Source organism: Copadichromis virginalis, linkage group LG1 (genome assembly GCF_057382275.1).
Source record: "Copadichromis virginalis isolate Kocher_CV1m ecotype Utaka linkage group LG1, C_Virginalis_male_GT1.1, whole genome shotgun sequence".
NCBI classification, from domain to species: Eukaryota; Metazoa; Chordata; class Actinopteri; order Cichliformes; family Cichlidae; genus Copadichromis; species Copadichromis virginalis.
In genome coordinates, this window is record NC_140618.1 from 34,141,250 (window position 1) to 34,168,262 (window position 27,013).

Below are 27,013 nucleotides of genomic sequence, written 5' to 3' on the forward strand. Positions count from 1 at the left end.
CTATTGCATTTACAGATTACCAGTGACACGCAAAGACTACAAAAACACAACCTCCTTGACAGACGTCATAAGTTCCTGACACTTATTAAAGATATATGCAAACTTTTTACCTTCATTTAAGTTTGCGTCAGTTAAGGCAGCTTGTTCATTGTGAGGTCACAGCACTTTGAATGACTTGATTTTTCAGAGCGAGTCATACTAAATGAATTTGTTAATTATGCCATAAACGCCAGTTGAACTAATTCATTTAGTACTGCTTACTGGCACTCACAATGAACAGGTTGCCTGATTTAGCTATCTGAAGTAAACTGTTGTTAGTTCTTCTAATGCAGTGAGGTTGCATTTGTTTTAGATACTGGTAGCTTATTAGATTTTACAGTTCTTCTACTGATAATATGGCGTTGTTTTCCATGAAACGTCAGTACTGATGAGATGGCCTACTGTGGTCTGGGGTTATGTGGCGAGGCAATGTGAGAATTCATTGGTGTTCATCTTGTGTAGCTGATTCAGTTCAAATGAATTGAGTTTGGTCCAGGATGCTATTTGCTGGAATGCAATCACAGCTATCATCAGATGTTTTAGCCTTTTATTAGATTTTTTTCAAATAATAAACCACGAGCATTTGTAAACAGTGATCAGTGGATTGAAAATTAATTCTTGGCCTAATTAATTCTTGGTATATATCAGGGTAAATTCCTGATTGATATTAGTATAACACTATCACACAGTTTAAAAGAGAATCATTTTTTCACTAACACTAGAGGTCATCGGTCTGCAAACCATGTCCGCAAGGAAGAATCTAAAATAATTAAAGTAACTGCTCCTCATTTAGCAGTGATTTGGAAATCTCTCATGTGAGCGCATGTGTTCCCAACATTCTTACAGCCTTTTCCTAGAAGCAGGCTAGCAGCGGAAATGGCTGTATTTTGTTCAACGAGTGTACACACTGTGAAGCACCAACACAAAGGAGAAGAGGATGTCTGAGGAGCGCTGGCAGAGAAATATCCTCCACAAAACAGATGTAAAGGGTGGGTGCAGGGAGAGAGGACAGTCAGTCAGTGCTTAAAGCGAGGATTAAACCAAAAAAGAGGGCAGACTTAATTGAGCAAGTTCATTAAGTATTTCTAAGCTTAATTAATGACACGATTAAAAAGATGAGCCTTAATGGGCAGAAAAAAAATCTATTTAAAGTCACAGACATAGGGTATGTGAGTGTAATATCTGTGTGTAATCTGTGCAGCAGCTTGTCTCCATTTGGTTTATGAATACACAGAAAGCTCATTTGTCAGCACAAATGATCAACCCAGTGTTGGCCTAAATATACAAACAAATGCAGCAAATAAATAAAAGTAGATTCTACTGCCAGAAGCTATTAATCTGGTTGCACTATTTAAGAAGTTCTATCAGGCCCTCATTAGTGGCCTGATCGCCTCTCTACTAATAAACCTCACACTTAAAAATTAATTACACTTATATTGACTCAATCTATCTCCAACTCTAATTATCATTTCACCGCCATCAGCATAATGCCGCCTGCCTGTCGAACTAATGACTTCCAAAGATGAGGGGGCTTCACTGGGAGTGGGCGTGCTGTATGACTGAAGGCAGTAGTTTTCTTTCCAAAAAACAAGCCTCGGTTTCAAGTTGCCTCCAGTATTTTAATTCCTGTCAAGAAATAGCTGGATGAATTAAGCCAACACTAAAACTTTTAATCCAGAACTTTTGCTCATGCTTACTGGTAATAGTGTGTTAATGAGTAAATGCGTGGAATCCAGTCCAACAGCTGAATGAAAATGTGAAAAAAACCTATTGGACTTTTTTTTTTTTTTTTTTTAAAAAGCCTTTAAGCAGGACTGATAAAGTTAAATATACTGTAATAAACCGATATTATAACAAGAATAAGATTAGTGTAAGACTTTGCTGTCTTGAGTGAAACACAGTACCAGCCCCCAAAAATTAAAGCAATACCTGTCAGTGATTCCCATTTAAAAAAATGCAGTATAATAAAATGAGAAACCTCTGAGGCTGAAAAATTAAGTTGCTATGCAATTGCTGAAAACTACACTTCATCAAGTGACTACTTGAGGCACTAAATGTGACTCAATTACCATAAAGTACGTGTTAGAACGGCCACTTTTAGAGCACATGTTTATAGCCTATTATTAAAAAAAACCTGTTACAGTCTCTACAGCTAATTATTTGCCTGTTCATGGCAGCTGTATGGAAAGTGAACATTTACACAATTCACCCCTTTTAATTATATTGAGGCTTAACGTTATGTATAATTAAGAACACAGCAGCTTTTCAGTGACAGGTGGGTGTGGTTTCATCTTCGGTATACTGGAGTGCTAAAAGACAGGACTTGGCTGTATACTTTTCTCTGGAGGTACATCTTGCTCTAGGCCAGTGGTTCCCAAACTTTTTTTGCTTGTTTTTTGCTTGTTTTACAAGAAAAATGTCCCCCCCCCGCGCACGCACGCACGCACACGCACTAACACATCCTCCAACCACACACACCCATATTTTGCTCCATTGCGGTTTATTTTACACCTCAAACATTTAATAAACAATTAAGCAAATACAAGTACTCTGCAATAAATTACAGGTAGTAATAAAATAAACTACTAAATCTTTTACAGTACATCCACACCTACACAGGTATTTTTGAAAAAAGCTGTTTCGTCCACACGCAAACGGCATTTCAAATTACCGGAAACTGAGATTTTTAAAACTCCTTTTTTGCGTTTACGTGTGGACGAGGAATACAGAGTTCGTCACACAACGTCAAAGGTATGTGCCCTTTTTCACGTCACGCTGTGCACCACGTTATTGTTTACATGAGATGAATTGCAGAATGGCAGATAGAGACAAAATACTGTTAATCAGCAGGTTTTACACGCAGTTACTGTCCCTCCAATTAGAAAGGCAGAGGCGTCACGGTGTGATTATTTTACGTGTAGTTGTTTTTTCCTGCGTAATAATATTCAACATTGCTATCAATACATTTTTCAAAAAATGCCTCTGTGTGCAAAATGGGTTTAAAAACATAAACAGCTGTGGGATACTGTTTGTCTGTGATTTGAACCGGGGGAACAAATCGTGGCAGGATCAGCCTGATATTATTTGTATCCTGCTGTAACTTTACTGTATAAAGAGCTAACATCTCTAAAATGTCAGGAGTAGTTAGTCATTGCAAGAAGTGTTTGTGAACTAAAAATCACGAATGTGGGATACTGTTTGTCCGTGATTTGAAGAGCCCAGCACTGCTCCCAACGAAGGGAAAATCAATTCTGCAGGGGAGACCTACCTTGGCACTTGTGCAGGTGAAACCAAAGGGAAGATATGCTTCACCATATTTTCTAGTCTTTGGCTTAGAATGAAGTTGGTTTGGAAACATATTCAGCTATGCTTCATCTCCTGCTTTACGTTTCTGCGGGCGCCCCGTGCTAGCAGTGTCCAAGCGTTTTGTTTTTTCCTTTTCATACCGCCCCCCCCCCCCCCCCCCCCCCCCTGCCATGGCTCTGCGCCCCCCTAGGGGGCGGGCCCCACACTTTGGGAAGGTCTGCTCGAGGCCTTTTTTTTTTCATTTGCCCTGATAGATCTTGTGGTGTGGAGGCGTTCTTTGAGATGAGAAGCCAGTTGTTTACAGCTCTTGTTGTTTTTCTACATGCACCATACATATAATGTGTGGTACTGATGGTTTTCCATTTCCGAATAAGATTGAGAAAAGAATAGCAATGTGTCGCTCTTGTTCAACAAACAGCAGGGAACATCCCATTTCAATGGAATGGCACCATATAGAAGACAAAGAAGAGCAGTAGAATTGTATTGTACCCTGTGCCACCTCCTTAGATTGTGGTTGCAGAAAGTGATTCCCCTTTCCTCCCTTCTGACACCAAAACCTTATATTTACTGTTTGAAGGTTCAGTTCTCAAGCCTCTAAAACTCTAGTCTCACTGCTGGCTTATACAAAGTATCTCACCAACACTTCACCTCTTTCCATAATCTCCCCCCCTTCCTTTTTTTTTAACATTCAATAAATTCTTCTTTTTTTCCCCACTTTTCCACCTCTCCAGCTCTTCCCTTAATTGCCTCCTCTACATGTCATTATGAGAACCCACCACAGCGACAAATAGACTGACCCAGAGCTCCAAGAAAGAAAGTGCCCTCCTTTAATTGTAAGTCTCTTGACCTCCTGCTAAACTATCTCATTGCTTAACTGAGCCTGTTGCTGACTCGTGACTTCTCAAGACATGCTTATACCCACAGATTTGCTATTTGAGTTTCCCATTACAGGCCTAGATTGCTTTCCAGTGGGTGGCAAGAATGAAATCATTCCACTCTGTGCCGTGGCTAACAGTCATATTCACGGTCGTTGGGTGTCCAAGGTTCCATCTCTGAATTAGGAGCAGGAATATTGTTGGGAAAGATGAATGCTCGACAAATTCAAGTAGGTGTGAAAGGGGAAAGGCGAGCTTTGGAATTCTATGACAGAAAAATGAAAACTGATAAGAACATTGTTAGCCTTTTTGATAATGAAGTCATAGTAAGAAATTGTTAAATAATTATCAAATTTGAAATATCTAATTTTCAGTACTTTTAATTTTGCATGCTGCAATGCCGCATGTAAAGGGAAAGAGAAAATAATTATATAATCATGCAACACAGGGCCTATGATCTGTGCCTGTGCCTCTTCAGATCCCTGAAGATGAGTTGGACTGTGCTCCAATCATTCATTGCCCTCCGTCAGAGCGGTGGGCAGGGGTGGGTATACTTGTATCCCCTTAGTTTGCTGCCTATATTTTGGGGTGTTCCCCACTGGATGGGAGGGTTGCTTCCCTAACCTTTAGGTGGGGTAATTGGCTCTGGCTCTTGTTCTGTCATTTACACTTATGTGGAGAATGACAGTTCAGAGAACCCTGCCTTCTTGGATTTACCGAGTAGGGCACTGGAGAGTACTCCACCGGGAGACTTGTGTTGGAGACACACACACAGGCCATAATATCGAGACCTGGAAGGGCGCAATTGAGAAAAACAGCCTGTTTGATGTAGTCTCCAGTGTTGTTTTATTATTGTGCCTTTGTGCCAATCACAGTTTGTCCATAAGGGACACCTGATCAAGCATCAGGGTGTTTGTAAGTGCATTTGAGACCAGGACACCTTAGTGCAGGTCAATCACTAATTTTGCATTTTCCCCCAGAGAACTGCCACTCACTGGATATTCTTCAGATTTGCGGCCACAAGCTTTGGACATTCGGGTGAAGTGAGGAAATGAGCTACCAACTGATCACCTGAGTTGGATATCAACTGAGATGTATCAGTTGGTGGGGGAGGATACTGGACTTAGAGAGGTTGTGCTGGGAGCATCTGGTGCAGGTCCTGGTGAGCACTTCAATTCCCACCTCCAGCAGAAGTTCAATAAAATTTCAAGTGAGGCTGGGACTATTGAGACTCAATGGACAATGTTTTGGATCTCCATATTAACCAAAGGGTGGTTGATGCTTGTTATGGTGATAATCACCTAACCTGATGGTGGGCACCATAGCTGATGGGAGCCATTAGCCTAAGAGAGTCTTATTGGGCTTGGTAAGCATTTGGGACTATGAAAGTGGGTTTAGGATGGAACAAGACTTTCAGCTGGCCACTAATTGATTCTGGCAAATCATCAGGTGACCCAGGAAAGTGGTGCTCTGTTCAAATGGTGTACAGTGGGAGTTGGGTGCTACTGACTTCAGCTGAGGATAAAGTTGGGTGGTAGACAAAATGCTACGAGGATCTCGTTAACCCCATTTACGTACCTTCCTTGGAGGAAGCGTCTTCAGAGACTGTTGTGCATTAAGAACTGTTCTTCTGCACACCTTCTGACATTAACAAATAATTTTCTACCAGATAACATTATTTTTGGCCCATTCTCTGTAAACCCTAGACATTTTCCTGCTTGTACAGGTAAATCCCTGGAGATCAGTACGTTGTGTAGTACTCACACCAACCTATCTGGCTCCAAGAATCATGCTACCTGCACAAAAGTCACTTAAAATCACCTTAGTTCCTCATTCTGATACTCAGTTTGAGCAGTTTGTCTTGCACTGATCGTCTGCCATGTGATTGCCATATTAGGTGGTTGCACTGTAAAGCAGTTCAGTAGATGTTTCCAATGAAGTGGCCGGTGAGTGTGTTTAAAATGTTGAGTGGTCACTTAGAATAAGAAAACACTATATAAAAGTCATAATGTTCTCATGCTGCCAGAACTGAACTGTTACTGTTTCTTAACAGCTGTGACACAATACATGATGCAACATATCACTCATCAAGTTTAAGGAATAATGACACATACATTATTGATTATTAAACACTATTAATTATATTTTAAGTTTTTAAGGGTAATTAAACTACTAAAGATGCATTAATTATAAATTAACATTTTTTTTCAAGATCGTTACCAAAAAAAGGGCCTTAGAAGTAAAATCTTTCTTTTTACAGTTGGTTCAGTTAGCCACAGCTTCCAATCCACCTTATTCCTAGCATCCTCTTCAAAGATGTTGAACAGCTCTGGTCTGCAGCAATCAATCTATGCCCTGAAAGTTTTAAATGTAAACCTTAGCCTCCACTCTCAGATCCTTTCATATCTTCCAACAGGTGCTGATATCACAGAGGGAAAGAGATTATGCACAATATAAAGGAGCCTTCCTGAAAACAACATCTATTAGTTCTGACAGAGGAACGCAGGGGTATCCAGATAATGGAGGCTCAACATCTTCTACTATATTCTCTCTCTTCAACATCCTTCATCTCATAGGAAGAAAAATGCCTCCTCCCTCTTTCTCCTGCTGCAGTGTGTGTGTGTGTGTGTGTGTCTGTCTGTCTGTCTTGCTTCCATTTATATGAATGCATAGCAGCAGGCTTAAATGCAGAGTTAGAAGTCCACTGGCAGCCTGCAAGGAAGTGCTGAGCAGGCCAAAAGTGCAGCTAAGAAGGAATTAATGCCAATCCATTTACTCATACAAATGCCTCACTTTACTATGCATCAGAGTAACAGTAGTTCACCCTTGGCTGTACTCTCTGTTGGGCATTTACTGAACATCACAGATAATGACTGCACTTACAAGACAATAAGGACTTGCGCCAGGCAGTCGGCATGGATTAAAGACACATTAAGGGAGATTTTTACTGCCATAATGTATCTGCAGAGGGTTGAAGGGGTGGTTGATCAATACTGCTGACACAACACTTAATTCTGCCAGGTGGTTCAGGAGATTCCACGCTCTGGAACGAGCCTCCTCACATTTCAGAATGCTCAGGGCTGGAGGAGTGTGAAAGATGCAGATAAGTGACCAGCGATTTTAGGGAAACTTACAAAGCAGTTTTGGGGAAGGCAGGGGGGACCTGCTACTATCTCACTGTGGATGTTGGGACGGTGAAAAGAAAGTCAGATACTTTCATTCACAATCATCATTACAAGCACGGCCTGATCAACCTTTCATTTCAGGCTTTCATTTAAGTGCACCTGTGAACACATGGCTAAAGTGTTTGAGCAAAGACAGTTTGAAAGGTTGCCTGCAGAAGCAGATGGCAGCAGAGGACTGAGCTAACGCAGAGGTGCCATTTGTTTATTCATCAGACAAGCAAAGAAAAAAAACAAAACAAAAAGCAAAAAACCAAACCTCAAGCAAACTGACAAAGTTTTTTTTTTGCCACATTTTCTAGATGTAAAACAGCTGTCAGCGCTTAAATGCTCCCCTGGGATTCTTGGTTTTCACTTTAAAAGCATTCAACGCGCTGTGTTCTCTCTCCAGGCATTACACTTCAGGCGCAGAAATACAACTCCATTTTCTTGTGTACACAGATATCCATTACCGCACGAGTCTGCTTGATGCCACTATAAAATGAGCGGGTCCTTTACCCAAGATGCACGTCCACTTCCAGTCAACCCTAATCCAGAGTCACACTTTTATAATATCCAAAAATAAGAGAGTGCTGTGAAAATATTTGCATTTGCTTTACCTTACACTCAGCTTTATACATGTACCTGATGAGCTGCTGGGTTATGTACTCAGATTGAATAAGTATAAAAATGATATGCTCTTGTAATGGGTTTAAGTATGGATATAACTAATTATAGTACTTCTAAATGGGAAGAGTCAATTGAAATGAGAAAAAAAGCTACAGGATATGAGATCTGAAAGTTAATCCCACAAAAATGCTTATTTGAGACTATAGAACAGACTAAGACGGTTGGGTATAATGCGAATAGTTAGTCAGGCTTGTGCAGACACATCTCCAGACGGATGTTAGCGTCGCTGTGTCTCTGCCGGATTTTTAAATGAGCCAACGTTTGCTAAGAAATTAACAGGTGATGCTGTGTTGGTGTTGTCTTTTTAGCTCATTTCCACTTCTTACGAGTGGCTCAGAAACACACGTTTAAAGAAAGCTTTAAGCTTGTATTTAAAACTGGGCTTTTAACATCCTTTTGTGTGGGTGAATACATTTATTAGGTACTGGCATAAAATTATGAAACTTATGTGCGATTCTTTAGGATGACAACAAAGCCGGCAATTAGTATCAGTAATATTTTTTTATCTGCTTAGATGCTAGTGTGGGCGTAGTGATGACTGTATATTTACTTTATTTTTAAGTAGAAGCAAAGTCCAATATGAAGTTTGGGGAATACAAATAATAAGCATGGTAAGAGAATTATCTCTGTTGTGTGAGTTTTGTCTGTTATACAGTTTCCTAAGTATTAAAAAAATGCTATTGCTGAATACTGAATAAGTGAATAAGAAGCAAATAAAAATAGAAATATATTCAACTCACTGTCTGTGTTTCAACTGAATCAGTGTGTGGCAAACATTAACTGTCAGTTCACGCCATGTCTGGATGATTTTATCTATTTTCATCTGCTGAAGAGTCATGGGGGGCATGAACCTATCAGCACAGTGAGGGGGAGGGGAGGGGTGAGGAGCAGGGACGCCCTTGGCAGCTGGATGTGAGGAGCTTTCATAACAGAGGGCGGCACGGGATGTGCGACTCCCTGTATCTGAATCCATTACTGACACACACAGGTAGGCAGCTGACACCACTGTCTTCTCCAACCTCTGCTGCTGCCTCTGCCTCGCTGATAACATGACGCTTACTGCTGAGAGGCGAGATGTAGTGGCGGAATTACCCATGACCCATGCTGCTGGAAGCTGGAGGAGGGATGCATATCATATAGTGATGAATTCGATTTCACACGGAGGGTTGTGTTTAAAAAATTTCACTTATTTCAAACATGGCATTTTTTTTCTCTCCTTTTTGTTTACATAACAATACAAACAGACACTTCGCACTATAAGATCATTTCTTTTTTAAGTCCCACTCTTTCACAACACCAGAAACATCAAACACACACAAACTGATCAGTTTGAGATATGAGTCTTCATCCTCACTGAAATCCTGAGGTAGTATCCACAGTAGACTACAATCATTGGTTTTAAAAAGGTATATACATGAGAAAATTATGCTGTCCCTAAGAGAAATGAGATGAAATCCTGTACTTAGAATGCTGTGCAAAACTCTAGAGCCACTCCTTATTTCTTAACATTTTGTAGGAAAATAGGTAATAGCTGCAGTGGTTTATTGAAAAGTGCAAAATGAATGGAAGCGCGTTATATATAAAATTCAGCAGTGGATCAAATAATTCCCTCTTCTTTGGATTATGGGTGCCTTCTTTACTATTCTTTGCCAAGATGAGCACACATGGCTTGAGGTCTGGGTTTTGGGGAAGCCAGTCCGTGACTGCTATTGTTCCATTGCATTCCTTATATCCTGGTATGCTTTTACTGCATTGGCAATGTATTTATGATCACTATCATGCTGAAAAATGAAACTGTTGCCAATCATGGTGGTTTAGATGGATGGTGGATGGTTTTCACATGGTGCTGCATGGTCAGTCTGATGGTACTTTTCCCAACGTGAGTGGCTGAAATGGAACCCCAAACCATGATAGAGCCTCCACTCTGTTTTATGGCTCAAGGCTGCTGTGTGTTGGTCTGGATGCCTTCTGTACATAATGAAAATGATTTGAACCAAAAATTTCCAATTGATTCTATTTTCACACAAACTGGAAACAGTGAGCTATGAGGACTGGACTGAAAGTGAGTAAAAAGCAGTCCAAGGAAAAACTCAGAAAGAGCTTAAGAAAGCCTGGAGAAATACTGCTAAAGACCACTTAACAAAAATGACAGGCAAGTCTGACTGCTTCAAAGGAAGATATTAAGAAAGAAAGTGTTTTGCACAGTAGTAGTGGTAGCAACTAGTTATGAGGATTAAAAAAAAAAAAAGGAAAAAAAAGGTGGGAAAAATAAGACCTCGCAAAAAAATAAATAATCAAATTTCAACCTAGGCGTTTGTACTTCAGGGACAGCTTGTTGCAAAATCTTGACACTATGAAGGTTTGCATGGCATCATTACTTTACAGTTGTTGTACAAAAAAGGTTTTAAAATTGAAATCTGTGAATTGTGAGGGGGCCAGGAGGGACTCTGTCACGGTTTGCGGGGCAAGTCGTGTGTAAATTATTAAAGGACCCAAAGTGCTAGCACAGCTTAAGATGAGAGTGAGCTTTATTGAGGAGGACAGCAATCAACAAAAGGCGAGGGTGGCAAGAACAGAACTGACAAAACCTAAACTGGGAAAACTAAGAATAAAGCTAACCTGAAACCTTGAGACACAAACGGAGGTGCAGGGAGCCATCGATAGATGCAGGGGAACCAGAGAGGGCGACAACGCACACCAGAAAACACCAAATAATAGTGATGGGACGTTCTGTATCGAGGCTTCGGAGCGTGTGTCGAGTAATGGAGGGGGCGTTTCCGCGAAGCGCGTATCGAGGCTTGCTTCATTTATGGGAGGAGCTGAAAATGATGACGTCCGAAGCCTCGCTGCCCGGCTGTACCACGTGACTGGTTCATGAAGTGGTTCGAACTTTGCCGCGAGATATGACAGCGATATAAACCCCTCAGACTTCATTCAAAAATGTGGGTGTTTGATGGAGAGTTGCGGTTAGTGAGAGTTTGGAGACCGTTTGGAGGTTTATGAGAGTGAGGAGAGAAAGTCAGGAGAGAATGGAGCCAGCTAAGAAGAGGAGGATGTCCTCCCCTGTGTGGGAACATTTTGATCTTATTCCTCCCAACAAGGTATGTAAATTTCTACAGAAGATGTATTTTCATGATACTGATGGTGCAATACAATTTATGTTGAGCTGTCTTGACTTTTGTACAAGGTGAAGTGTTTTCTATGTGCCAGGGAGCTGGGATATAACAACAACACCTCATCCACGCTTAGGCACTACAGAGCTTTGCATGAGAATAAGGGGGACACCGATTGTGGAGCAAGACCAGGTGAGCCATCAAATGCAATGATACTATAGCATGCAGTAATGTTACTAAATGATATAACAATATTATACAACTGTTATAAGTTACGTATGTGATATTTATATTTGTGCTTTATCTTTATTGTCTTTCCTCAGGAGAACAATCTCAAATAGATGAAGACCTGGTTAGCATGGTGATTGAGGACTCCCAGCCATTTAGCATTGTGGAGGACAAAGGATTCAAAAGATTTGTTAAATCATTAAATCCTAGCTATGTTCTCCCCACTAAAAAGGTCATAAAAGCAGTGAAAATTTAGTTTTTACAGAATAAAATGTGAACAGGCAGGAGTGTGTAGCTGTCCATACCTCAACGTTACAAAAGCACAACTACTGTCCACACCCCAACCACACCTCACCTCACAGTAAATGATCATTTCCATTTCAAGCATTTCCAAATAATCATTTCCCATACTGCCACTATAAATATACACAGTATACTGCCATCACTACAATATACATGTTTTACACACTCCTTTTGTTGTTGACATTTACAGGCTGTGTGCAAAATGCCACACTCTTCAAATTCATGCCAGCTATTATTTTTACGTCCAGTAGGTGTCCTGCTAGAGCAAATGAAGCTTCATGAAGCTTCGCGTTGGGGTGAACCAATTGGATGAAAAGCTTCAGTGCTTCATGGGGCTTCATCTGCCCATCACTACCAAATAACACAGACGAACCAGCAATGCACATGAGAAAACACAGGGCTTAAATATACACAGGGCAATCAGGGAATGGGAAACAGGAGGGAGACACTGCTGGGAGTAATTGGACATAACGAGACAAGGGGAAGCGAAACCAGAAACACTGATGGGAGACGCAGACCTACAAAATAAAACAGGAACTCACACAGGCAAAGACACAGACTGAGAAACCCGGACTTTACACAGAGGAAAACACAGACAGAAATGACGAAACATCAAACTGAGGAAGAACACAACCAAAAACCAAAATATATCACAACAATACACAAAACAAAACACAAAACGCTTGATCGAAGACCCAGGATCATGACACACGTGCTGATTTTCATTGACTGACCCATATGGAAGTAAAATCAAGGGAAACTTTAGTTATTAAACTGTCAGTTGTAACTTTTTTTTGTAGCACTGCTGAGCCATTTCCAACTCCATCCTACTGTACTCACTCATGAAGTAAAATCAGTTTCAATACGTGTGGGACTTTTCTGTACTTCCCGCATCTTTATCGTCACTCCCCAAAAACTGGTTTGGAAAACTTGAATAAGCTGTAGTTCTGTAGACAGAACAGTGTATCTGTATCTCTCCGCTGACTCACCACGAATACGCTGAAAATGATAACAAGCAAAAAGTCTTACTGAGTAGTAGACCTATCATCCTGACAGCACGTGGAATAGACAGATGATGGATTAGCAATGGGAAACAGATGATAAGACAAGAACGAGGAGAAATAAGATGATTGAAGCGACAGCTTAGAAATCTGCACTGAAACAGACTGTGAATGAGACACTGATTTGGATGTGTGTGTGTGTGTGTGAGCCCCACAATGGTGAAAGACACATCAGGTAGAAGAGCAGCTGCTATTAAAAGAGAGTGAGGAGAACAGAAACGATCATATCATCCTCTCAGGAGATGGCTGCTGCTTTATTTCTTTCAGTTTGTCAAAAACAATGAGGTCTCAACTACATATCCATACACTCCAGGTTTACCCCGTTTTTAATATGCTATCATAGCAGCATTGTATAGTGGGCCTGCATGTTGTTCGTGACTGAAGCATCTCTTCTCATAATGAATATCGTAGTCCAAAAACTCAAACAAACTTTTACACTTTGGGTTTATAACTCTTTTTTCCTTGTGTCCTGGGGCTTCTGTCTGTAGAAAACACCCAATAATCAGTGTCTAAATCCAAGGCAAATTCTCTTTGAAGCAACCCAAGGTATGCTATTTACCACGTCCAATATCATATGAATAAGAAAAAGACTGCTTTATTCTTGCCAAATTTCCTGTTTGGCAAAAACAATGAATTAATTAGCTGAAGAACCTGGAAAAACACAGATACACAAAAGCATGCACACACACACACACACACCACACCACATGTTGTCATAAATCTATACACGGTGAATCCTGTCATGTGGACTGATGAACTATTGTCTGATTGTATCTTTTACAAGTGCGCTTTTTTTCTCTGAAAGCAGCAATAATTAGAACATACATGTGGTGTATAACATAAACAAATAACTAGTAGAAGGAATATAATTCAGGGCTCCTTTTTCAGTAAATACATTTCCCTTATTGTAGGGACTGAAGCAGCGTTTGGCTTATTGACTTTGTTTTCAGAATGCACCAGTGCACAATTAAAAGTGCACAGAACTAACACTTCTCAACAAGTAATTACAACTGAAGTACCTGTTTAAAGTAAAATCCACAGTAATAGCTGTGAGTAAGAGAAACAGCTACAGTCACACAGTGTTATCCCATTCAAATGCTTCCTCTACTTGTCTATTTGTTATTTGAGTGTGTGTGTGTGTGTGTGTGTGTGTGTGTGTGTGTGTACAAGTGAAGCCTGCAGTCTGCCATAAATCAGCCATGGCCTGCAGATTTGAACTAAAGTGTTTTGGAGCCTAGAGCCTCCGAGCTTTGTGCTTTTCAGTCCCAGATGAAATACTCTCTGTTTTAAAACAGCCTCTATTTTATGTACGTATTTATTTATTTAAAATGTCAAAGTCATATACCCAGTAAATTTCTTAAGGCTACTAGAGCAGGTAGTAAAAAGTAAAATACATACCTGCTTCCTTGGAGCGAACCTCAGATATGGTTACGTGGTCAGTACACACAAACAAAACAGTGAAGAAGGCGCAGCGGCGCCTCTTCTTTCTCAGGAGACTGAAAAGATTCGGCATGAGCCCCCGCATCCTCAGGACCTTCTATCACTGTGCCATTGAGAGCATCCTCACTGGATGCATCACCACCTGGTATGGCAACAGCACCGCCTACAACTGCAAAGCTCTCCAGCGAGTAGTGCGGTGCTCTGAACGGATAATTGGAGGTGAGCTTCCCTCCCTCCAAGACATCTACAGGAAGCGCTGCCTGAGGAAAGCGGGGAGGATCATCAAGGACTCCAGTCACCCCAGCCATAAACTGTTCAGACTACTTCCATCAGGAAGGAGGTTCTGCAGCATCCGGTCCCGTACCAGCCGACTGAGAGACAGCTTCTTCCACCAGGCCATCAGACTGCTGAACACGTCATAGACACCTCACCTTCACTACTGGAACTTCAACATTATGCACTCCATACTGTACAGTAACGCCACTGTTTTGCACATGTCTCAACTCTGTATATTTTTATATTTTTTATTTATTGTTTACTCTATTTAATTTGTAAAATATGTGTACACACACACACGTAGAAAAATATTTAGTATACACATCCAGAAATGCATATACTATTATATATTGTACATATATTTATTAGTTTCAGATGTAGCCATTCTTGTATTTTGCTTGTTTACATTATTGTATTTTGCACAACTCTGTTGCTTGTGAAGCTCGCACACAAGAATTTCACTCACATGTGCTGTACCAATGTACCTGCACATGTGATGTGACAATAAAAGTGATTTGATTTGATTTGATATGGTAGTTTGCATCTTAACAATAATGTGGGACAGGGTCTGGCTGAGAGTAAGCAACACAGCAGGTGTAAAGCTACAAAGGTGATCAAAGCTTCCCTATTAAAGACTGACTGACAATAACACAGTCATGCTGTTTTGAAGCAGACCTCAGTGGCTATAAAATGTATATGCATAGTGGATCTCAAGTTATTAATATAATATAATCAATCAAAAAATATATATAAAGAATTAAATTAGTATTTTTCTATTGGGCCAGTAGGTGTGCTTAAGGAATGCTAAGTGATGGTAAATTTTGCAACAGAAACCACAGTTGTCTCTTTCCTTCTCCCAGGTGTATTGGTATGCATTTTCCATATACAAACCTTTTACCTGGTGAAAATACAACTGCAAGCAGAAAATGTACCCAACATAAATTTTTTACTGTCTCTGAGCCACGGGGTTATTCTTTATTATGAACCTTAATTAGTTGAAATCTAAATGGAGACTTCAACAGCTTCAGAGCTACAGCTCACTGCAGTTTACAGAAAAACGAAAACATAATGTCTATAAATTCAATCTGCACTTTGTGAGTAATTCAATTTCTCTCTACATGTTCTGCTGTTGCTTTCCCACGGTTCGATTATTGGTGCTAAATGGCACTTTTAGAAAGACATCCATGTTGATTTGATTCTGACGCTGACGTTGTGCCATTTCGGGTTGTGTCACACAAAGATCAACACTAGAAACAGGAAAAATGTATAGTTCTCTTTTCCTAATGTCAGCCCTCTGTTAGGTTTTGTATTGTTGATTGTCATTTATGCTTAGAAATATTTGACCATATATGCTTAGAGGTGTATAATAATTTGTAGATTGAAAGAATGTCTCATCCTAGGAGGTCTGTAACAACTCTGTGTAGCATGAAGAGGGGAGTGCGTTCACTCCTCTACAGAGTGTTCTGGCATAAGATCACACACCTCCTAGGAGAGGTCGTATCTTCTCTTGCTGATATATGGTATAGCAAACACACGTATATCTCTTTAAGTATAAGAGCCTTTTGTTCAGATGGACCCGCTAGACTTCTGGCACCAGCTTTGGGGAGTCTTCACAGGGTCACATCTTGACCTCACACAGATCACTCACACACACACACACACACACACACACACATCACAAAGCCAAAGTACTCTTTGTGTGTATGTAGACGTCATATGTTAATGAACCTATGCATATTCATGTAACCTCAATAAAAGGGCAGTGTTACTCTGGACGAGCTGCAGAGATCTACAGCTGAGGTGGGGGAATCTGTCCATAGGACAACTATTAGTCGTGCACTGCACAAAGTTGGCCTTTATGGAAGAGTGGCAAGAAGAAAGCCATTGTTAACAGAAAACCATAAGAAGTCCCGTTTGCAGTTTGCCACAAGCCATGTGGGGGACACAGCAAACATGTGGAAGAAGGCGCTCTGGTCAGATGAGACCAAAATGGAACTTTCTGGCCAAAATGCAAAACGCTATGTGTGGTGGAAAACTAACACTGCACATCACTCTGAACACACCATCCCCACTGTCAAATATGGTGGTGGCAGCATCATGCTCTGGGGGTGCTTCTCTTCAGCAGGGACAGGGAAGCTGGTCAGAGTTGATCGGAAGATGGATGGAGCCAAATACAGGGCAATGTTGGAAGAAAACCTCTTGGAGTCTGCAAAAGACTTGAGACTGGGGCGGAGGTTCACCTTCCAGCAGGACAACGACCCTAAACATAAAGCCTGGGCAACAATGGAATGGTTGAAAACAAAACATATCCATGTGTTAGAATGGCCCAGTTAAAGTCCAGATCTAAATCCAATCAAGAATCTGTGGAAAGATCTGAAAACTGCTGTTCACAAACGCTGTCCATCTAATCTGACTGAGCTGGAGCTGTTTTGCAAAGAAGAATGGGCAATGATTTCAGTCTCTAGATGTGCAAAGCTGGTAGAGACATACCCTAAAAGACTGGCAGCTGTAATTGCAGCAAAAGGTGGTTCTACAAAGTATTGACTCAGGGGGCTGAATAATTACACACACCCCACTTTGCAGTTATTTCTTTATAAAAAATGTTTGGAATCATGTATGATTTTCGTTCCACTTGTCACGTGTACACCACTTTGTGTTGGTCTTTCACGTGGAATTCCAATAAAATTGATTCATGTTTGTGGCTGTAATGTGACAAAATGTGGAAAAGTTCAAGGGGGCCGAAAACAATTTTTAATCTTTGCTGTAAATATTGTTCATTCTGTTGGTTTAACTTTAACATGGGACTTCACAGGCTTTGACTCACTGTTGGAGACGCCCTCTGCAAGCATTTATTAGAAAAACTGCACTTCCACAAGTACTTCATTTGGGTTGCATGCCCCAAAACATACCCAATATCCACTTGCATGGGCTTGACTTGAGCAGATTCCTACCACAGTGAACCTGATACGTTTCCCCTTATAGCTTCGTGTAACAGATGTGTAATGTGGCATCGGTGGGACTCTGACTGGATCCTTGCCTCGGTGATCTCAGGGGAGCTCGACTAGGCCAGGCACATTCACCACAATCACTCAGTCTACCACAGCTGACCTACTTCTGCTCTCTCACTGACTGAGTAGTGATTATACCTCACATCTTGCTTCTATTACAGGAGAGTAATTATGGCTAATATTGTTGCTACAGCAATGCTATGCCCCTTCGGGTGACTGTTAACGACACAATAGATTTGGCTGCTGCTGATATTATGAAAACACACAATAGATGGAGAAGCGCAGCTATTGCTCCTATTTGTAGGTGCTGATTCTGCTCAGTCTTGCTGTATTTACGGTTCAAAAACACAATTTAAGAATGCAGCTCAGGTGTTGATTTTGAAATGATTGTGTTCACTGTGGCTTGAAAGATTTTCTCACCTAAAATGCTACCTGCTACTACACTGGAAAACATTTGTGAAGCATACTTGCTATTTACATGCGAACATTTGTTCTCAACTTTATACCTGATGAGACCTACAGCCTACCTGCAGCCACCCACCTTCCTGCCTAGTGCTACTGGGATGATTGCTGGAAACATACAAAAAGGCCTCCATCCCACAGGCTCTATTTCAGTTCAACCAACTGCACAAACTGACTGTAAGAAAGAAGAAATGAAGGGTTAAGACTCCTTTTACCATTACTTACTTTCGTTCCTCCACCGATTGCTCTGGTATTGCGGCTCTCTTGGGTTGACAAAGGGCTACCATTATGTCATCTCCCTTAGAGTCTAATAAATGGGCCACAATAGTTCAATCGAAGCACGGCAAAAGATTATAGATCAGCATTGTTCCCACTGCCAGCCTAATGATCAGCAGCCTATTGCAGAGCCTTTGTCAGCAGTAGAATGAGTGAGCTAATCTTGTTAATGGTCCGTTTCATTCCCTAGGACTGGTTTGTATAGACAAAGGGGCTTTAAATAGAGAGGATTTGAGTAGTGAGTCTAAACAGTGGCGCAGAGGACAAAAGCACTGACTCGTGCTTTTCTCATTTTGCTATCGGACCTAATCGCAGAGGAACCATGTTGCAAGCAGCTAACAGCGAGCTGTAAACCCATGCTAATGTATTCTGGGAAATAGAGAATGGGGATGAGAGGGGGGATGAGAGGAAAAGAGAAATTGGGAGGGAGGGAGGGGGAAGGAGTGTAATTCAGTCTTCATTTCCTCTATAAGTATGAAGCATTTAATTTTCTGTTTACATAATTATTGCTCCCCTTCATCCTTTTTTGATAGGAACAACACATTTAGCAGTTTCTGCTGTGTAGTTGTGTGCTAGAGGGCACAGTGTTTTACAACATTTAATTGGCTGAAAACCACAGTATCTGAAGCTATGATTAATTGCAAATGTGGAAAAGAAAATTGTAACAAGGAAAAGAAAAAAAACTCGCTACTTGTTTTTGAAGCTTTGTAGCAATTATCATTTGAGGCAATTATTTTTAGTCTGTTCCCCACTGTTAGATGTAGCAGCAAAGAGAGACCCCCCCCCCCCCCCTTGTGCTCAGCTCCATCACATCCACTCTTGTAATATAATTTAATGCACCAAGCAAAAATCCAGTATGCTGTCCTCATTCTATCATCTCTGTGATGTTTTTTTTTTTTGTCTTCAATCAGTCTTGTGCCGGTGATACTCAACTATATAAAATCTGTGAAAAGTACTGTATACGCTTTGTTTAACAGATACTCTTGCTGGTAGCGCAGAGTGCTATGCAGTAGAGCACACAGATGTGAACACGGACAAACGATGCTGATGCAGGTCTTTAATGTAAACTCTTTAATCTTTCCATCTCCCTGCTCCGGCAAGTGTAATTTTATTATGTAATATTATTGTGTGAGAATATAATATCTGCTTAGCAGATATTATACACTGAACATACTTTCTCCTCTCAGCTCCCAGGCACAAAGCCCATGTACTGTCTGATTGCACCTATGTTAGAATATAGCAGGTAATTATCCAGTGAATTCACAGTGAGCAAATGGGAAGCATGTATAGTCTCCTGTGGTGTGCTGCAAGGAAGCAAGGGGACAGTCAGGTAATGGGCTAACTTTTCTGACTCATGTGAAAACTCTTGGTATCAAAAACCTACAGTCTTTAATGGGCATCTTGATTTTTGTCTATCTGTTAAGATTTATCCTCTGAAGAGATGTACTCAGATAAACATAGCCAGAAAATATACTCACTGTAGTATAAGACGCAAAAAAAAGTCTCAGTACATTTCCTCTTTTCAATTCAACATAGCAGAAAGCTTGCAATTAGGGTCCTTTAGACAAACGGCCTATTGAATCACTTTCACACTGACTTTAACCTCCTAAGACCCGAACTCATTCACGGCATGTATTTTTAATTTCTCTTTGATATTTGGGCATTTTGGGACCTGATGAATGTAAAAACAAAGAATTACCAGATTTTTTTTTTTTTTTTACCTAATTTTTGTTTCTAAGAAAAATGAGAGCCACATAATGAGGATATTTGTTTAAATTTTTGATAGAACAGTAACAGTATAATGTCCTCATAAGTGGATATCAGGCCCTTGTAGAGCAAAATTTAGTAAATGTGGTGTCCACATATGTGGATGCCAGGTCCTAGGAGGTTAATGCATCACCTGAAATAGCTCTTTTCCACAGAGTTTAATCCTTTAACCCTTTAATGATTCACACCCATTGATATATTATCCTGTAAATATATCAAAAACCTTGTTTCACATATACAAGCTATGCAGTCAAGTCCATAAATATTTGACAACAGCACAATTTTGGTCATTTTGCCTCTTTACATCACCATGGTGCATTTTAAACCAAACAAGCAAGATATGATTGAGGTGCTGGCTTTCAGCTTTAATTCAAGGAGTTTAACAAAAGTACTGAGTTAACTGGAGAATTACAGTCATCTGAATACACAGCCCCCCATTTTTTCACATGCAAGGCGTGCAATTTTAAATTAAGGAAGCCATTATTAGGCTGAAACCAAAAATATCAAAGGACTATCAAAAGCTTTAGGATTTGCCAAATCAAAAAACTGGTACATTCCCAAATGTACCAGTGGCCAGCTCAGAAACACCAAAAGGCCTAAAAAAGAAAATTAAAAGATTGCAAACACTTCTCATGGGCTTGAATGTTGTGGTAATTTGCCAGGGTGGAATGATTGTGCACCATCTCCAATGACTTCAAAAAGAAAAAAAAGAATTGTTTTCAAGAATGAATTTATTTTGGATTTTCTCCAATCCAATGGAGTTGAAAGTACACATACATGATCAAATATATACAGAAATTCTGGGGGCTCTACAATGTTTTTAACCTGACAAAATCCAAGGCCTATTAACTTGAAGAGAAGTATAGATTTGGATAAGTTGGGATAGTCTCTTGGAACCATTTCTAAACAATCACCCATTCCAAGACCATCAGTTGAAAAAAAACAACCAAAAAACCCAGAAAAAAACAAATACTGAACTGAGAGGGTGTCGACTGAGAGTCAGGCCCCACTCCAAAATGACACTTTCAACATCGACTGCAATTTACAGCTGCCCACACGGACAAGCCAATTACCTTCTAGACGATAGTTTTACGGTCAGATGAGACAAAGACTGAGCTATCTGGCCACAAAGAGATATGTTTGGAGGGGTAAAACTAATGTTTTGTAGCAGCTCTCTGCTTGTTGGCAGTAGAATCATCCTCTGGCACCGTTTGTCTGTCAGTGATACTGGTAGACTGCACATAATGGATGGAATAATGAATGAGGACGACTACTTCCAAATGTTTCAACTTGACAAATTAATATCTAGATGACTGAAACTTGGACAAAATTGTGTGTTCTAACAGGACAATGGAGGCTTACATTTAGCCTCTGGCATCACCTTCCCAAAGCCCTGACCTCAACTCTACTGAACATTTGTGGACTACACTTAAAAGCCGGTTCTGTGGCAATAAACCAACCAATTTAAATGAACTCAACCAATTCTGCAAAGAAGAGTGATCAAATATCCAGCCAGAATTATGCCAGAAGGCTGTTGACAGCTACCAAAAGCATCTGGTCAAGGTGCAGTTTGCTAAGGGACATTTAGCCAACCAGTGTGGATTAGAAAAAATCTGAAATATATTCAAACTTGTGTACCCAATTCTTGCTTTATAAAGTCATTAAAGATGTATGCCGTACAATCATTCCACCCTGGGAAAACAACAGTTCAAAGCAATCATCACAAGCCCAGAATGACCATGATATTCATGAGTGTGCGTAAACATCTGACCACCACTGTATAGAGATTTAATTGGCCGAAAACTAAGGCATTCACAAAAGTCTTGCCAATCTAATAATTAATGAAACATCACTTCATGACATCAAATGGGGTAAAAGTCTAACAAAATGTGTGAGATTTTCAGTTCGGAAGTCACTGAGCATATAAACCTATACCTATGGCAGGTTTTACCATCCTCCAAGCCCTAACAAATAGTAAACGCCAAATTATACCTTTGCAAAAGAAAATGCTACCTCCTTGACAACAAATCCAAGTGAAGTTGCATTGTATATGTAAAAAGACATTAAATGTTGATGGGTACTTGTTGGCCGTTCCACCCCTCAGTCACCCATACATTTTCTGTCTCTGAAATGCAGTTTTGCACAGTCGGGCATGAGCTAAAGCTAAACTCACCTTTTTCCTTATTAACATTAGCAGGGACAGGCTGAGGAGCTGCAGTCACACTCAGACTAATTCCCCTATTCCTAAGAGGGCAGTAGTGATGTATGAGGGGAATGAGATGGGAGGCACAGGTCGATTGGCCAACACTGTCACCATCACACAGTAATGAGATCTCAGGGGGAGGGGGGAAATAGAGAGAGATTCCTCAAACTCCCCTCTCACATAATATACTAATTGGCCTGCACAATATAGGTAAAATGCAGGAAGTTTTAATGACATTATTAAAACAAATTTCCCTACATGCCTGTGACAAATGTCATTAGTCAGCTGGACTGAGTGTCATGCATGGTCTCAGCATAATGACTGATCATGTATTAGCTACACAATGTGGGGTCTGGGTTAATTTCCTAGACTAGGAATATCTAGGCACTACATGAACTAGGTTTTTGTTCTAGTTTGGTGAAGGAGTATTTGACCAGTTTGTTCAGAATCCTGATTTTAAACCTTTCCAGCAACTTTGGGGCAAATTTTAAAAAAAGAAATCATCCTTTAACAATAATGCCACACCTTCCTGTTGCAGCTAAAGTGGGTTTTTCCTTGCAGGAAATCTTTTGAAAGGATATTAGAGGAGTGCAGAATAAAGTCCACGGATGGAATTACATGTTCAGGAGCTAGATGCACATTTTTCATGTGCCTAAAAGTACCCATTTTTTAATAAAGTGCCTTTCTAATTCCAACATGAAAAAACAAAACAAAACCCACTATGTTAACTAATGTTTTCATATTTCATCATTTATATTCTAAACATTGTTTGATGTATTCACCTCTCTGTTATATAAATTGCTCCTGTTATATAAATTGCTCCGTGACTCCTGGAGTGACAAATATGTAGGCTGTAGTTTAATTTTTATATTGTCCTCAAGCATTGTGTGCCTCTGTGTGTGTGTGTGTGTGTGTGTGTGTGTGTGTGTGTGTGTGTGTGTGTGTGTGTGTGTGTGTGTGTGTGTGTGTGTGTGTGTGTGTGATGAATCTGGAGACAATCCAGAGGCTGAAACTATGTGGAAGGCACTTTGCAAATTACATTGATCTCTCCCTGGACCTGCCTCCTACCTGCTGCTCATCCTAATGCCTGTTTTACAGATGGCTGGGTGAGTGGGGGTGGGTGACAACGACTTCTTTACTTTTTTTTTTTATGTCTCCTGTTACTTTCTGGTTCTGTCACTGCATTTCCCTCCTCTTTCACTCTCCTGCATTTGCTGCTTTTTGTTTCATCATTCACTTTCCCTACTTCTTGTCCATCACATACATGCAGATGTCAACCCACAGCACCATATGATACACTTACCCTCCCACTAATCATTTGTATTACTGACATGCTTTCCTCTGTCCTGTCCTAATTACAACATTATTAAGTTTCACGGTGAGGAGCAGCAAGGCCGACGCAAAGTGTGGCTTCACTATGGAACACGGTGGGAAGGTCAAAATAAAGCATGGTATTTAACCCTGAAAAATGATAGAGTAGATAGTAGTCCTGACATTCCCTTTTGATATTCGGCACTTTCAAGGAAATTACAGGAAAGCAAATAAAAGCCCACATCCTCACAGGCGGCATATATCGCCTATTGGGGGGGATGTCAGCTTGTGCAGCAACAAATACATCCAACTGCAGCACATTTGCCGGAATTTTGTTGAGATCATGTTTAGGTAGGTTAGAATATCAAAGCCTAATTAGGCTTAATGACTCTCCCATCTCTTGGACAGCAGCCAAGCATATGCACACAGTCTAAAAAATTACACGAAAGTGCTCCATGCAAGCCCATGGGGTCTCTTTATTTACAAATCAAGCTGTAGACATGAGCAAGGCTGGGAGTTGAGCTGTATTTTAAGACTTGAGTTCAGAAGTACAGTATATTATGAGGCAGCACCAACTCTGAGCAACAAAACACATTTTGAGAAATAAACCTCAAATCCTCAAACACTTTTTAATATAGAGCTTGTTATCTCCTACACATACACACAAATTTTTTTAAACCTGAGTGTTTTGCTCTTTGCTGATAAAAAAGGGACACATTGAGCAATTAACTCTATTTTACCAAATCGAAAAATACCCATAAAATGTAACAGGCAAAGTGCAACCTTAACACCCACGCAAGATATACCTGCTATGTCTTTTTTTGTGACTAAAGATCTCTTATCAAACAGATACCGTAAATAAAAAACTTCCTGATTCCTCAGATTCTGAAATGTAATATGTTTTCTTTCTCATTGACTGGTTGGCTAAAGTGAAAAATCCAAGTAGTGCTGCAACTTGAGTCTTCGGTCTAATCTCTAGCAGGCAAACAACCATATCTTTAACATGCTTGCTGAAGTGAATGATCAACACTTCTAAGGTCTATGTGTAGATTTAATGGAGTCTATTACAAAGAACTGTAATTTTCATAGCTATAGATATGCAAAGGTTCTGATATTTTTTCAAATGTTAATTTTTTGTGAACCTGAAAACAAAGTGTTTTCCTCTGTATGCTGTTCAATTGCTATTATATGCAGGCAAACCAGGAAACATGCCTGGCAGTGCAACAGGTCAATGGGGAGCAGGGTGAGCAGCGAGGGGAAAGAAGCACATGTGGGCAAAAACTGTCTGAAAATGGTCCAGATTCAATTTTCACCATCTCCATGGCAGCTGCTGCCTGGTTAGAGGATAGGAAGGAGGAGCGAACCACATGAACCGTGTTGTAATGAAGCATGCAACCTATCTTCAGAGGATGTGGCAAGGTTTTTTGTTTCTGTGTCTGTGTGTCAGGTGGGATATTCCAGGGTTAGGAACTTACCTCTGCAGATGGTGCCATTTCCCACATAGCCTGGCTTGCAGGTACACAGATGTCCCCTGATGGTGTTGGTGCAGATGGCGTTCTCATCACACAAATCCTGGCCGCTGGCGCACTCGTCATGCTCTGAGGGAGAAACCGACAGAGAGGAACTTCACATAGAGAATAGAGTGTGTGTGTGTTTCTGACTTTGCAGTGTGTGAAAGATGGAGGGGTCATTTCTTTTTGAGCCGAGAGGCCACCCAATCACTACGCTCTGAGAGGACAGTCAACCGGCTGCTTGGCTCAGAATGAGAAGCCATAGCTGAGTCTTTCTTCTGTCAACAGCCACCTCTCTGAGCAACCATGTTTTCAAACACCAGTTATGCTTGGCATGCTCAAAATGGACTTGAAGTGGATTCTCGAAGGTGACTTCAAACAAACACAAAAGCTCGCTTTCGTTCCAAGCCCGCTTTTACTTAAAAACTACCGCCCATGGTGGAGAGGCAACAGCTGACACATGGCAGGTGTACTGACTAATTACTGAGCATCAGAATTAATTAGCCTAATGATGTTGGCTTGGACACTGATGACGTGCTAGACACAATATCGAAAATATACCATCTCTTTACTTTAACATGTAAACACTTTGAGTTTTCCAGAAAGAGAATCCTTGACTCTACTAGTTGAAAACAGTTGCTTAAAGTGTTGCAGCATTTGTACGCCAACATGGGAAAGAGTGATTAGACAGTAGGCTAACAGCATGGGCTGCTTCTGTTTTGTTCTCTTTCCCACTGCCAGAAGAGATTTTTTTTATTATGAAGACAAAGCAGAAAGAAAAAAAGAAAAACAGTTTCCTTTTCCACCCGTAAAAACTCTGCCAAAAACCTGCTCACTGCAATCAACGCTCTGCATCCCGGCAATGAGACAAGGTGAATGTCCCTACTGCTGAGTATGTGACAAATTCAGTACAAGAACATTATCACAGATAATGCGGGGAATATAATTAAAGCATGATATGGCCAGAACATATATAAGCCGTCTCGAGCAGGGCTGTCAGACTCATTGTAGTTCAAACAGAGCTCGGTTTGATCTTAAATGGGCTGTCAGATTAAAACCGGGACAAAACAGCATGTTTTAAAAGTGTGCAGGAGCACAAGTACATTCTGAGAATGAACCAATTTAATCACTTTGTCTAAGTCTTGATTTTGATCTTATTTTTACTGCTGTTATTGCTTTATTGTTTTCATATTTATTAGTGGAGTTTGGAGGCCTATAATAATAATAGATTGCATTTATATAGCGCTTTTCGGGGCCCTCAAAGCGCTGTACAATTCCACTATTCATTCACTCACTGGTGGAGGCAAGCTACAGTTGTAGCCACAGCTACCCTGGGGTAGACTGACAGATGCGAGGCTGCCATATCGCGCCATCGGCCCCTCTGGCCATCACCAGTAGGCGGTAGGTGAAGTGTCTTGCCCAAGGACACAACGACTGAGACTGTCCGAGCCAGGGCTTGAACCAGCAACCTTCCGGTTGCAAGACGAACTGCCAACTCTTTGAGCCACCATGTACCCCACCTCTTGTCCTATGACAGCTGGGATAAGCTTCAGCCCGCCCATAACTCTGAATTGGATTAGTGGAAGAAAATTCAATGGATGGCTGGATGTATAGTTGAGTTTAGAGTTACAGCAGCCCTGCTGTGCAGAGAAACCTGAACCCTATGGCTCTCTAGGAGGTTTGGCTTGTGCACCTTCTCCACATTTTGTTTGACATGTTACCCTCCTCTTCACAAAGCCATCCTGTGCATGGGATTAGGCTGTTTAGTGGGCTGTTTATGGCTTGAGGGCCAAATGTTTGACACTTGGATCTAGTACTTACAGTCGGGGTGACAAATCTAGTCCCTGATTGCGTTCAATATATCAGTTTAGAACAATATGAAGATATATTCATGATTGCATTTGTTTTTGTGATGTGCTCTAATTTGTCAAAACTATTTAACAATATGATGACCAAAACAATTGTCAGCTTAAATGTGTAGCT

General features: G+C 40.6%; 1 protein-coding gene and 1 long non-coding RNA gene across 2 annotated transcripts in view; one reads left to right on the forward strand and one right to left on the reverse strand.

The window, feature by feature from the left end:
- LOC146719118 (protein kinase C-binding protein NELL1-like) overlaps positions 1-27,013 on the reverse strand; it is a 320,797-nt gene that overhangs the window by 58,992 nt on the left and 234,792 nt on the right. Inside the window, exon 14 of the mRNA XM_085460591.1 lies at positions 24,995-25,117. Coding sequence (XP_085316717.1) covers positions 24,995-25,117 — 123 coding nt within the window. The remainder of the gene's footprint in view (positions 1-24,994; positions 25,118-27,013) is intronic.
- Positions 10,800-11,975, forward strand: LOC146719121 (uncharacterized). Its single transcript, XR_014920090.1, has 3 exons — positions 10,800-11,172; positions 11,259-11,376; positions 11,508-11,975. It is a non-coding gene; the product is annotated as an uncharacterized LOC146719121 (long non-coding RNA).